Here is a 13,816-nt window from a genome sequence, read left to right as displayed (position 1 = left end):
TTTCACTAGCAGCCGATGATAAAATGTCAGCAGAGATGGATTCATTGGTAGAACAGTTTCCACCTTCTGCTCTAAACGATTCATCCTCAGCGCTCGGTGTATAAAGATGTCTTTTCCATTCATTGTCAGGATTGGAGGCATTCCGTACATCTTTCACATTTCCCAAGACAATATTATATAAAGGATTGTCCATGCATAAAACCCGAGTCTTGCGTGTGAAGAAAGGTGACGCAATCTCCACGGTTGCCTCGGTAGCTTCAACAATCTTCTGTCCAGAAGACAGACCGAGGAAATTTTTCCTGTCAGCTTACTGCCTGGTACGAGGGACCTTTTGACAATAATAGAGTCGCATCCTGTATCTCGCAAGACAGTCGCAGGATGTCCTTCAAGCACACCTTCGGCAGTAGGTATAGACTTTTCGTCTCGTTTATGCGTTTGCGTTCTCCCGCGTTCCGAGCTTCCGGGAACTCGACGCAAGGTCTGTGTCTCTTCGGTTACTGCCTTGGACATGTCTACTTGCTGCATCGCGAGCATGAAGCCTTCTCGGTACTGTTGGGTTTTTTGGGGCATTCACCTGTCTTATGCCCAGTGCGGCGGCACTTTCCACAGACAGATGTATTTGTATTTGGGCCCTTCGTATTGGTCCAGCAATCAGCAGCTCTGTGACCGCGTTTACCACAAAGAAAGCAGCGTGGTCTTTCCTTCTCTTCTTGTCGCTCAGGAGTTCGACCTTGACCTGGTGGCTTGCTAGGTTTTCTCTTTTTTACCTTTGCCAAGGTTGACTAACCCCTGCGCCTCCAGGTAATGATCAGTAGCTTCTGCTAGCTTGTCAAGTCCCTGACAGTTCCTCTCTCTCAAAAAGACTGCCAGTTTCTCATGGCAAGTCATCAGGAACTGTTCCGAGACAATCTTGTCCCGCAGAGCATCGTATGTCCGGTCTGTATTGGCCATTTCTTGCCAGTGATCAAAATATCCCAATAGACGACTGGCAAACTGTCTACTAGTTTCGGAATTATCGAGTTTCGCAGACCGAAACTTCCTTCAGTAGCCTTTCTCTGTGAACCTGCAGCATTGCAAAAGCGTCTGTTTTAGTGTCGCATATTCCATGGCATGTTCCGGTGCCATTCTGCCGACAACACTTAGAGCTACGCCTGTTAAACAGAGGCTCAGCGATAGGGCCCATTTGTCTTGTGGCCAGCCCTGGCTCGTTGCGACGCACTCAAATCGTTGAATGTATGCATCCAACTCATTGCGTTCTTCGTTAAATGCTGGGATTAGTTTGTGCGGACTTTGGTAGCTCTCGGTAGCAATTGCGTGCACACTCTCTGTAAGCTGCCCAGTAGTCATGCTACCCGCTGTCGCATCTAACTCCCTCAACTTTAACTTGAGCTCGAGCACTTCCCTTTCTGCCTTTAATCTAGCTAGCGCTTCGGCATCAGCTTCTTTTGCTGCATTGCGTTCAGCCAGACGTGCTTCACGCGCTTCCCTTTCGCGTGCGCGCTCTTCGTCTACCCATTGTTTCAGTGCCGGGCCAGTCAATCCCAGTTCTTTTCCAATTGCCGTAAGCTTGTCTGTCTCCATCCTCACCTGTCAGACCCGCATATGCAATGTGCTGCTCTTCTCGATAGCATAAGAGCGGTCCTGTCGCGGACGTCAGATATGTGATGTGTTAGGATCGTCATGTTGCAAGGCGTGTGACGCGAGGAAGATGGAGGAGACAGTGCATGATGAGCAAACACACGACAATTATATTACACGGCACATAAACATGAGAAATATCTTAAACTTGACCAACACATACAAGGTTGTTCGTAAACAGGAAAAATGTAGTCTCACGACGTTGCGGTTGAAGTCCGGAGTGTGGTGAGATGTAGAGTCCTTGAGGTGGAACACTCGCTCGTATAGGGATGACCGGCGTGGAAGAGCATGGGGCCGGAACAGGTGGACACATCCCCCAGCTCCGTAGTCGGGAACAGGCCACTTCGAAGTCTCATGCAAGAAGACGGCCCCAGGCGCTCGTTTTGATGACGGATGCCCAGTCACCCGAACCTCGCGCGTAGAAGCGAGTTCCAAGATGTCAGCAGGCCGACCTGGGGCCTCGAGCAAGGCGACGACCTGAGGCGCTCCTCCTCTCGATGACGGACACTCGCTCTCCCGAACCTCGCGCGTAGATGCGGGTTTGAGGCTGCAGCAGGCCACTCCGAGATCTCGTGCCGTACAACGGCCCAAGGCGTTCCTTGTCCCGAAGACAGACGCCCGGTCAAGTGAACCTCACCGGTAGATGTGGGTTCCGTAGGCCCGGCGGCCCTAGTCGTGCCGGCGTTCCAACGATCTCCGTTGCGCAAGCCCCCTTCTCATTCGCTGCACGAGCTACCTCGTCTTTCTTTTTCTCTTGTTGAGGACGGCCGCAATGTCGTCTGCTCTTGCGCTCGGTACTTTGTGTGTACTTCTTCACAAGTACTCCTTGAAGATAGTTCTCTATTAAGTTCAGCTAAATAAATGCTGTTTATGTCATTTTATCCCCGTTTTAAGTCTACTTCATTTATCACTTTGAAGTAAGATATTTGGATGCACTTGGTCATGTTGCCAATTATTTTTCTGATAAGATAAACTTCTGATAAGATAACAAATTTTCAGCGTCCTTTCGAGTTCATCTTAAAGGGAGTCTACTCAACACTATTTACACGGTGGGCGCGAAAGTGACCCGGTTGCATGCATCTGCGTGTAGGAAAGCGGATTAAAGGGGGGGCATGCTTCTACCACTCACTGTACAATATGCATCATGGAAAAACACAGCCTCGGAACACCTGAGAGCCTTCAACAGTGCTGCAGGGAGTGACAACATTTCAATATCACCTATACAATTAAAAATACGATGAAGCTGGCTTTCAAACACAAGCAGTGTGACATCATATCAAGTTTGAAACCGTATAAAAAAACGCATGTGTTTCTGCTAGAGAAATCAGAGTAAATACATTGCTATATGCCGCATTCAATACCGACTTAAACTTGGCACTACAGCAGTAGGCTGTGGTGTTTGTGACGCTTACTCTGCCCTCGTGGCACACTGGGTGGGTCCAAGTAGGCTAGATGAATGTATGCATCCATGAGCCGTTCGAGGGGTCCCACAATCATGGAGCAGAGATCGCCACCCTTGCGTAGCTGCGACACCAGGTAGCGAGCACCCTCCACACGGTCCTGTTAAGGGCAGAGCACAACTATGCAACATAACTGCAACATGCAATAGCTCCAAAGAGTGGCTAGTGTTCCACATTCTCACCTTGGGGTGAACAATTCAGAGTCCCAAAGAATTAGCAATAATTACTAAGTAAAATGTAAATTAGCCTCACAAACCACTTTTTAGATCACACAGCCAAGCACTGTACATCATAAACCATGTATGAATTAGCAGAATGGGACTGACACTCCGAATGGAAAATATAAGAGAAAAATTATACAGTTTAGTGCGTATGCAATGTGACTTCACAATAAATATGCATCATCATCCTCATCATCATAACCTGCCTATTTTATGTCCACTGTAGGACGAAGGCCTCTCCCTGTGATCTCCAATTACCCCTGTCCTGCGTCAACCGATTCCAACTAGCGCCCGCAAATTTCATAATTTCATTGCCCCACCTGGTCTTCTGCCGTCCTTGACTGTGCTTCCCTTCTCTTGGCACCCATTCTGCAACCCTAATGGTCCACTGGTTATCTAACCTATTCATTACATGACCTGCCCAACTCCATTTCTTTCTCTTAATGTCAATTAGAATATCAGCTATCCCTGTTTGCTCTCTGATCCGCACCGCTCTCTTCCAGTCTCTTAACGTTATGCCTAACAATCTTCGTTCCATCACTCTTTGTGTGGTCCTTAACTTGCTTGCGAGTTTCTTTGTGTCTCCAAGTTTCTGCCCCATATGTCAGCACTGGTAAAATGCACTGATTGTACACCTTCCTTTTCAATGATAATAGTAAGCTTCCAGTCAGGAGCTGACAATGTCTGCCGTATGTGCTCCAACCCATTTTTATTCTTCTGCGAATTTCCTTCTCAAGGTCAGGGTTCCTTGTGATTAATTGACCTAGGGTAAACATACTCCTTCACCGACTCTAGAGATAGACTGACAATCCTGAACTTTTCTTCCCTTGCCCAGCTATTTATGATTATTTTTGTGTTTTGTATATTAATCTTCAACCCCACTCTTACCCTCAAAAAAGCAACTTAAGTTAAAGCCCATGCTTGACTAGATCTAAGTGACGCCTATCGTGAACGCGCCAAAGGAAACGCAGCGAACGTCTTTGGGCATGTTAACGCCAGGCGTCAATTTAAATCAAGTCAAGCATGGGCTTCGACTTAAGTTGCATTTCTGAATATGGGGTTACACTCTCTCAGTTAAGGTCCTCAATTATTTGTTGTAACTCGTCTGCATTGTTGCTAAATAGAACAATCTCATTGGCAAATCGAAGGTTGCTGAGGTATTCACCATTAATCCTTACTCCTAAGCCTTCCCAGTTTAATAGCTTGAATACTTCTTTCCAAGCATGCAGTGAATAGCATTAGAGAGATTTGTGTCTCCTTGTCTGACCCCTTTCTTTATAGGTATCTTCCTACTTTTCTTGTGTAGAATTAAGGTGGCTGTGAAATCTCCGTAGATATTTTCCAAGGTATCTACGTAAGCGGTCTGTACTCCTTGATTACGTAATGCCTCTATGACTGCTGGTATCGCTACTGAATCAAATGCGTTTTGGTCAGTCACGTACCCAGGGGGGGGGACCGGGGGGGCCCGGGCCCCCCCAGAAATCAAGTGGCATACCCCCCTCCCCACCCACGCCACCACTCCTCACACATTCCTAAAGCGTAGCCAGATCAACGTTGAGACTTAGCAGCTGTTCATCGGTCAGCATTATGCTGCCTTTTTCACTTCTTTTAGATGGTGGTAGTTATCGGCATCTCTTGTAATGTGAAGGACAGTTTTCTCATAGATTCCGCACCCGCGCGATTAACTCGAGATGCGTTCAGTTGTCACCATCTATTCAACCATCACGCGCATAGCTGTTGCTTTTGTTAGTTCAACCTTCTTTGTTTAGGCTGATCCTGGGACCAGGAGAGGGATGTGGCTGTTACTCAGTTGGTCTGTACTCTCATGGCACGAGTTGCTGCCGGAGAAAACGCCAATTGCGTTTAACTTTTCCCTTTGCTTCATTATTTCCTTGAGTTACGGCTCGCTGCGATGCTGGCAGATGCCCGGAACCATATACACGTGATATGGGTTAGATAGGGTGGGAAATAAAATAATGTGAAAGAGCGTCCATCATGAAACCCTGCAATGACCCTTAAACCCATAAGCAAGATGACTGTCGCCCGTTACCTCGTCTGTTTTTCCCTAATTGTATAGCACTTTTCGTGCACTTTTCGGACAGGCCGCCATTGGAATATGAACCTGGCAACGTTTAACGCTAGAACGTTATCTAGTGAGGCGAGTCTAGCAGTCCTATTGGAGGAATTAGAGGGCAGTAAATGGGATATAATAGGGCTCAGTGAAGTTAGGAGGCCAAAAGAAGCATATACAGTGCTAAAAAGCGGGCACGTCCTGTGCTACCGGGGCTTAGCAGCGAGACGAGAACTAGGAGTCGGATTCCTGATTAATAAGAACATAGCTGGTAACATACAGGAATTCTATAGCATTAACGAGAGGGTGGCATGTCTTGTTGTGAAACTTAATAAGAGGTACAAAATGAAGGTTGTACAGGTCTACGCTCCTACATCTAGTCATGATGACCAGGAAGTCGAAAGCTTCTATGAAGACGTGGAATCGGCGATGGGTAAAGTCAAAACAAAATACAGTATACTTATGGGTGATTTCAATGCCAGGGTAGGCAAGAAGCAGGCCGGAGACAAGTCAGTGGGGGAATATGGCATAGGCTCTAGGAATAGCAGAGTAGAGTTCTTAGTAGTTTGCAGAACAGAATAATATGCGGATAATGAATACATGTTTCCGCAAGCGGGTTAGCCGAAAGTGGACGTGGAGGAGCCCGAATGGTGAGACTAGAAATGAAATCGACTTCATACTCTGCGCGAACCCTGGCATCATACAAGATGTAGACGTGCTCGGCAAGGTGCGCTGCAGTGACCATAGGATGGTAAGAACTCGAATTAGCCTAGACCTGAGGAGGGAACGAAAGAAACTGGTACATAAGAAGCCAATCAATGAGTCAGCGGTAAGAGGGAAACTAGAGGGAATCCGGATCAAGTTACAGAACAGATATTCGGCTTTAACCCAGGAAGAGGACCATAGTGTTGAAGCAATGAACGACAATCTTATGGGCATCATTAAGGAGTGCGCAATAGAAGTCGGTGGTCACGCCGTTAAACAGGAAACCAGTAAACTATCGCAGGAGACGAAAGATCTGATAAAAAAACGCCAATGTATGAAAGCCTCTAACCCTACAACTAGAATAGAGCTGGAAGAACTTTCTAAGTTAATCAACAAGCGTAAGACAGCGGACATAAGGACCTATAATATGGATAGAATTGAACAGGCTCTCAGGAACGGAGGAAACCTAAAAGCAGTGAAGAAGAAACTAGGAATAGGCAAGAATCAGATGTGTGCGTTAAGAGACAAAGCCGGCAATATTGTTACTAATATGGATGAGATAGTTCAAGTGGCTGAAGAGTTTTATAGAGATTTATACAGTACCAGTAACACCCATGACGATAAGGTGAGAGAGAATAGGCTAGAGGAACTTGAAATCCCACAAGTAACACCGGATGAGGTAAAGAACGCCTTGGGAGCTATGCAAAGGGGGAAGGCAGCTGGGGAGGATCAGGTAACAGCAGATTTGTTGAAGGATGGTGGGAACACTGTCCTAGAAAGATTGGCCGCCCTATATACACAATGCCTCATGACCTCAAACGTACCGGAATCTTGGAAGAACGCTAACATAATCCTAATCCATAAGAAAGGGGACGCCAAATTATAGACCGATCAGCTTACTGTCCGTTGCCTACAAAGTATTTACTAAGGTAATCGCAAACAGAATCAGGAATACCTTAGACTTCTTTCAACCAAAGGACCAGGCAGGATTCCGTAAAGGCTACTCAACAATTAACCATATTCACACTATCAATCAGGTGATAGAGAAATGTGCGGAATATCATCATCATCATCATCAGCCTAGTTACGCCCACTGCAGGGCAAAGGCCTCTCCCATACTTCTCCAACTACCCCGGTCATGTACTAATTGTGGCCATGTTGTCCCTGCAAACGTCTTAATGTCATCTGCCCACCTAACTCTCTGCCGCCCCCTGCTACGCTTCCCTTCTCTTGGAATCCAGTCCGTAGCTCTTAGTGACCATCGGTTATCTTCCCTCCTCATTACATGTCCGGCCCATGCCCATTTCTTTTTCTTGATTTCAACTAAGATGTCGTTTACCCGCGTTTGTTGCCTCACCCAATCTGCTCTTTTCTTATCCCTTAACGTTACACCCATCATTCTTCTTTCCATAGCTCGTTGCGTCGTTCTCAATTTCAGCAGAACCCTTTTCGTAAGCCTCCAGGTTTCTGCCCCATATGTGAGTACTGGTAACACACAGCTGTTGTACACTTTCCTTTTGAGGGATAGTGGCAACCTACTGTTCATGATTTGAGAATGCCTGCCAAACGCACCCCAACCCATTCTTATTCTTCTGGTTATTTCAGTCTCATGATCCGGATCCGTGGTCACTACCTGCCCTAAGTAGATGTATTCCCTTACCACTTCCAGTGTTTCGCTACCTATCGTAAACTGCTGTTCTCTTCCGAGACTGTTAAACAGTACTTTAGTTTTCTGCAGATTAATTTTCAGACCCACCCTTCTGCTTTGCCTCTCCAGGTCAGTGAGCATGCATTGCAATTGGTCTCCTGAGTTACTAAGCAAGGCAATATCATCAGCGAATCGCAAGTTGCTAAGGTATTCTCCATCGACTTTTATCCCCAATTCTTCCCGGAGTATAACCAACCGGAATATAACCAACCCTTATATATAGCCTTCATTGATTATGAAAAAGCATTTGATTCAGTCGAAACCTCAGCAGTCATGAAGGCACTACGGAATCAGGGTGTAGATGAGCCATATGTAAAGATACTCGAAGATATCTATAGCGGTTCCACAGCCACCGTAATCCTCCACAAAGAAAGCAACAAAATCCCATTAAAGAAAGGCGTCAGACAGGGAGATACGATATCTCCAATGCTATTCACAGCATGTTTACAGGAGGTATTCAGAGACCTGGAGTGGGAAGAATTGGGGATAAAAGTTGATGGAGAATACCTTAGCAACTTGCGTTTCGCTGATGATATTGCCTTGCTTAGTAACTCAGGGGACCAATTGCAATGCACGCTCACTGACCTGGAGAGGCAAAGCAGAAGGGTGGGTCTAAAAAATTAATCTGCCGAAAACTAAAGTAATGGTTAACAGTCTCGGAAAAGAACAGCAGTTTATGATAGGTAGCGAGGAAATGAATGTGGTAAGGGAATACATCTACTTAGGCAGGTAGTGACCACGGACCCGGATCATGAGACTGAAATAACCAGAAGAATAAGAATGGGCTGGGGTGCGTTTGGCAGGCATTCTCAAATCATGAACAGCAGGTTGCCTTTATCCCTCAAGAGGAAAGTGTATAACAGCTGTGTCTTACCAGTACTCACGTACGGCGCAGAAACCTGGAGGCTTACGAAAAGGGTTCTGCTGAAATTGAGGACGACACAATGAGCTATGGAAAGAAGAATGATAGGTGTAACGTTAAGGGATAAGAAAAGAGCAGATTGGGTGAGGGAACAAACGCGGGTAAATGACATCTTTGTTGAAATCAAGAAAAAGAAATGGGCATGGGCCGGACATGTAATGAGGAGGGAAGATAACCGATGGTCATTAAGGGTTACGGACTGGATTCCAAGGGAAGGGAAGCGTAGTAGGGGGCGGCAGAAAGTTAGGTGGGCGGATGACATGAAGACGTTTGCAGGGACAACATGGCCACAATTAGTACATGACCGGGGTAGCTGGAGGAGTATGGGAGAGGCCTTTGCCCTGCAGTGGGCCTAACTAGGTTGATGATGATGATGATGATTTCGTGCAAAATTGGCAACTGGAAAAAAAAATCGCAGGGAGTTGAGAAATTAAGCGATCTACTAAGGGAGAGAGCCAAGGCAACAACCAAACTGCAAGCAAAAGCGAATAATAAAAAAGTTAACCATTGTTTATGAGAATATTTATGGATCAACATCTTTTTATTTAAAAAGGAAACAGAGAAAACGCCGCCGGAAGTGGAGAACAATTACTTGTTTTGAATGACGCTTGTACAGTTATCAGTCGAACTGCCTCACGTAGCCACTTCTCTGCTCTGCTTATGTGGCTGTTTTTCTAACCTTTCGCGGTGAGCGCAGTACGTCTAGAATCGCACAGTCCTGTGCTCTACGCGGTTGTATGGCACTGGCAGCCGCACAGCGTTACGCAATTCACGGAACTGTCAAAGCTGATCAACAAGGCGAAAATAACTGAAATTCGAAACTATAACATGAGAAAGACTGAAGAAGCCGTAAAAAATGAACGCAGCCTGAAATCAGTAAAAAAGAAACCTGGCATAGGACAAACCATGATGTATGCACTAAAAGATAAGAAGGATAATATCGTCAGCAATGTCGAAGATATAGTAAAAGCAGCGGAAAAATTCTAAGCTGACCTGTATACAGTCCCCAGAGGAGTCACGATACCTCACTTAGAAACAGTAATGAACAGGATACAGAAACTCTCCTATAACTAGCGATGAGGTCAGAAGGGCCCTGGAAGACATGAAACGATGAAGAGCGGGAGGAGAAGGTGAAATAACAGTCGATTTAATCAAAGATGGAGGAGACATAATGCTTGGAAAAGTGGCGGCTCTTTATACGAAGTGTCTATCGACTGCAAGGGTCCCAGAAAACTGGAAGAATGCAGACATTATACTAATCCACAAAAAAGGAGACAAAGAATTGAAAAATTATAGAACCATTAGCTTGCTCCCAGTATTATATAACATATTTACCAAAATATTCTCCAATAGAATAAGGGCAACACTGGATTTTGTCAACCAAGGCAACAGGCTGGCTTCAGGAAGAGATACTTTACAATGGATCACATCCATGTCATCAATCAGCTTATCGCCAAATCTGCAGAGTACAATAAGCCTCTCCATGTGGCTTATATAGATTACGAAAATGCATTTGATTCTGTAGAGATACCAGCATTCATAGAGGCACTACGTAATCAAGGAGTACAGAACGCTTATGTAAAAAGCTTGGAAAATATTGCTACATGCGTGTGGTATTTGTTTGTTTGAACGAGGTGCGTGGGCGCCATCACTCCAGAAAAGAGGAGGAAGAACGAACTGGGCTCGAGCTGTGAATCTAACCGGTCAGCGCTGCAACCGTTGTTGTAAATATAACCTGTAAATAGTTTCTCGTCTTACTGACTCGTCCTTCGCGTAAGAATATCTACAGAAGTTCTACAGCTACCTTAATTCTACACAAGAAAAGCAGGGAGATACCTATAGAGAAAGGGGTCAGACAGGGAGACACAATTTCTCCAAAGCTATTCACTGCGTGCATAGAAGAATTCAAGCTATTAAACTGGGAAGGCTTAGGAGTAAAGATCAACGGCAAATATCTCAGCAACCTTCGGTTTGCCGATGACATTGTTCTATTCAACAACAATGCAGACGAGTTAAAACAAATGATTGGAGACCTTAACAGAGAAAGTGTAAGAGTGGGGTTGAATATTAATATGCAGAAGATGAAGATAATGATAAATAGCCAAACAAAGGAACAAGAGATCAGGATCGCCAGTTGGCCACTAGAGATTGTGAAGGAGTATGTTTACCTAGGTCAATTAATCACGGGAGACCCTGATCATGAGAAGGAAATTCACAGAAGAATAAAAATAGGTTGGATCGCATACGGCAGACATTGCCAGCTCCTGACAGGAAGCTTACCATTATTATTGGAAAGTAAGGTGTGCAATGAGTGCATTTTGCCAGTGCTGACATATGGGGCAGAGACTTGAGAGCAAGTTAAGGACCGCGCAAAGAGCGAGCGAACGAAGATTGCTAGGCATAACGTTAAGAGAGAGAAAGAGAGCAGTTTGGATCAGAGAGTGAACGGGTATAGACGATATTCTAATTGACATCAAGAGGAAAAAATGTAGCTGGGCAGGTCATGTAATGCGCCGGTTAGATAACCGTTGGACCATTAGGGTTACAGAATGGGTGCCAAGAGAAGGGAAACGCAGTCGAGGACGACAAAACACTAGGTGGAGCGATGAAATTAGGAAATTCGCAGGCGCTAGTTGGAATCGGTTGGCGCAGGACAGGGGTAATTGGAGATCGCAGGGAGAGGCCTTCGTCCTGCAGTGGACATAAAACAGGCTGATGATGATGATGATGATGGAGGTGGTGGGCCCCCCCGAAAAAAAATCCTGGGTACGTGCCTGCTTTTGGTAATCTATGAAAGCCATATAGAGAGACTGATTGTGCTCTGCGGATTTCTCGATTACCTGATTGATGACATGGATGTGATCCATTGTAGAGTATCCCTTCCTAAAACCTGCCTGGTCCCTTGGTTGGCTGAAGTCCAGTGTTGCTATTATTCTATTGGAGATTTTCTTGGTAAATATATTATGTAATGCTGGGAGTTGAAATCGAGGGTTCGACGGAGGCCCGTCTGGTCGGGATGAAGCATGAAGTAATAATACGAAGGACACTGAGCAACCAACAACCGACCCATTGTGAACATGGCTTCCGTAGCGAAACCGAAATGTCTTTTAGATTTATTCATTTTTTAGCACTTCTGTTGGTCGGTGTCCTTTGTTTTATTACTTAATGCTGTGAGTAAGCTAATAGGCCTATAATTTAATTCTTTAACGTCTCCCTTTTTGCGGATTAGAATAATGTTTGCATTCTTCCAGTTTTCTGGGACCCTTGAAGTCGATAGACACTTCATATAAAGAGCCGCCAGTTTTTTCAATCATTATGTCTCCTCCATCTTTGATTAAATTGACTGTTATTCCATCTTCTCCTGCTGCTTTTCCCGGTTTCATGTCTTCCATTCACTGGTTATGGAAGGAGCCTCTGTAAGCTGTCCATGATGATATGTAGTGTTTATTGGCACAAGGGCCAAGTGTGGCCAAAGAGCGCCAAGGCAGTGGTGATGAGTTCGCAATGTAGTTATGAGTTCTATGGGGTTAATGTAAAGTGGATGTAAAGGGGCCTTAAAGATAGTCGCTCTAGAGTGCGTAAAATCTATCTGTAGTAAGATTATGTCGATGAGAAATGGCGTGTTCTATGTGCAATAAAATCCATCGTGAAAGAATGATGCAACACAGAAAATATATTAGATGGTGAAATTACCTGGAGCACTACTGCCTCCTCAGAGCCCTTGAAAAACAAGGGCCTGGAGGCATGTGCTATGCAAAACAGCTATCGCAGGCGCATTCTCTGGAACGAGGATGCTCTTAATTAATTTAATGGACTTGTAACATGTAATATAACATCATTTAAGAAACCGAGCACCCATCACGCTGTACCCACTCGTCCAGCAACAAGATTCTATAGGAGTTTAGGCCCGTCAGGAGAATTCTTTCAAAGCTGGTGAACTACTGGTTTCCCAAATAGGTCTCAAAACTTCTGCTTGCATATATTCCAGCTGGTCAGATATGCCTTGCGAGTCCCAGATGCATGCTGTCCCACTAAGGTAGAAAACGACATTAGCGAGCCTCACTGTCATATGTTCCAATTCAATCATTGACGAAAATACTATGGGTGCTGGAGAAAGAACCAGGGTCAAGCCAGCGTCGTGACTGAAGGAGCATCTTTGTCTGCTGGTGTGGCAAAACTGGCCAGGACATGTCCGCTGCACAGTTCTGTCTTGCACCTATTGAAACCTGCACCCCCATCAACATCTTAGGGGAAGGGATTTAAAATAAAATATATTTACCAGCTATTTACAGAGAAAAGCAAAACAGCCAAGTTGGCATCTGTCCTCGAAGCTCCCCATCATCTTCTTCCTCACAATGACCAAGGTCGTCATTGTCATAAGGCCCGTGACAATATATATGCCGCATCGGCGATGGCCTTCCGATATTGATTGAACATCTTCCTTCGACAACGTCATCAGTACCATGCCTACACGTGCCTTACGCTGCGCTGATTCTGCACGTTGTCGGGCCAACTGACTCACCACCCGAGGCATCATGGGAGGTGGACCGTCCCTTCGGAGGCTGCATAAAACTGAGAGCCAACCGCACGCCAACTTCAGTGCGCTTGGTGGCACCATCCGAGACGCAATGCTCAATCCTTTGTTCGTCTTCAAACAGGTTGGTGATAAATGTTTTTTTTCTAAATGCTTGAGAACCAGCTCTGTTGGGTTAGTAGCGCTGCCAAGCCCCGGCTGTCTTTCCCGCTGTTGCTGTGAATCATTGCATGTTGAGCGTTTGCTAATAGAACTGAGTGGAGATGTGGAAGAAAATCCAGGGCCTAAGATTGACGAGGTTCTTAAAGTGGTTACTGAAATTCAGGCCTCTCAAACACTTCTTCAGACCGGATTACTTAATGTGCAGACTAGGCTGACAGAAATTGAAGGAACACTTGCATCACTTAAACTTTACCAGGAGAAAATAGATAAGTGTGAAGTAACAATTACGACCGTACAGAAAGAAGTGTCACACATGGCCAAAAGACTGGATGACCTAGAAAATCGGAGCCGCCACAATAACATTGTCAACTTTGCTCTAAAGGAAGACAATGACG

At 45.4% G+C, this 13,816-nt stretch overlaps 1 protein-coding gene across 1 annotated transcript in view; it reads right to left on the bottom strand.

The window, feature by feature from the left end:
* The window catches only part of tefu (Serine/threonine-protein kinase tefu), a 297,846-nt gene that overhangs the window by 145,116 nt on the left and 138,914 nt on the right, over positions 1-13,816 (bottom strand). Inside the window, exon 16 of the mRNA XM_050172366.2 lies at positions 3,051-3,198. Coding sequence (XP_050028323.1) covers positions 3,051-3,198 — 148 coding nt within the window. The remainder of the gene's footprint in view (positions 1-3,050; positions 3,199-13,816) is intronic.

The sequence above is a fragment of the Dermacentor andersoni genome, chromosome 6 (genome assembly GCF_023375885.2).
Source record: "Dermacentor andersoni chromosome 6, qqDerAnde1_hic_scaffold, whole genome shotgun sequence".
Lineage (NCBI taxonomy): Eukaryota > Metazoa > Arthropoda > Arachnida > Ixodida > Ixodidae > Dermacentor > Dermacentor andersoni.
This window is presented reverse-complemented; position numbering and strand designations above follow the sequence as displayed.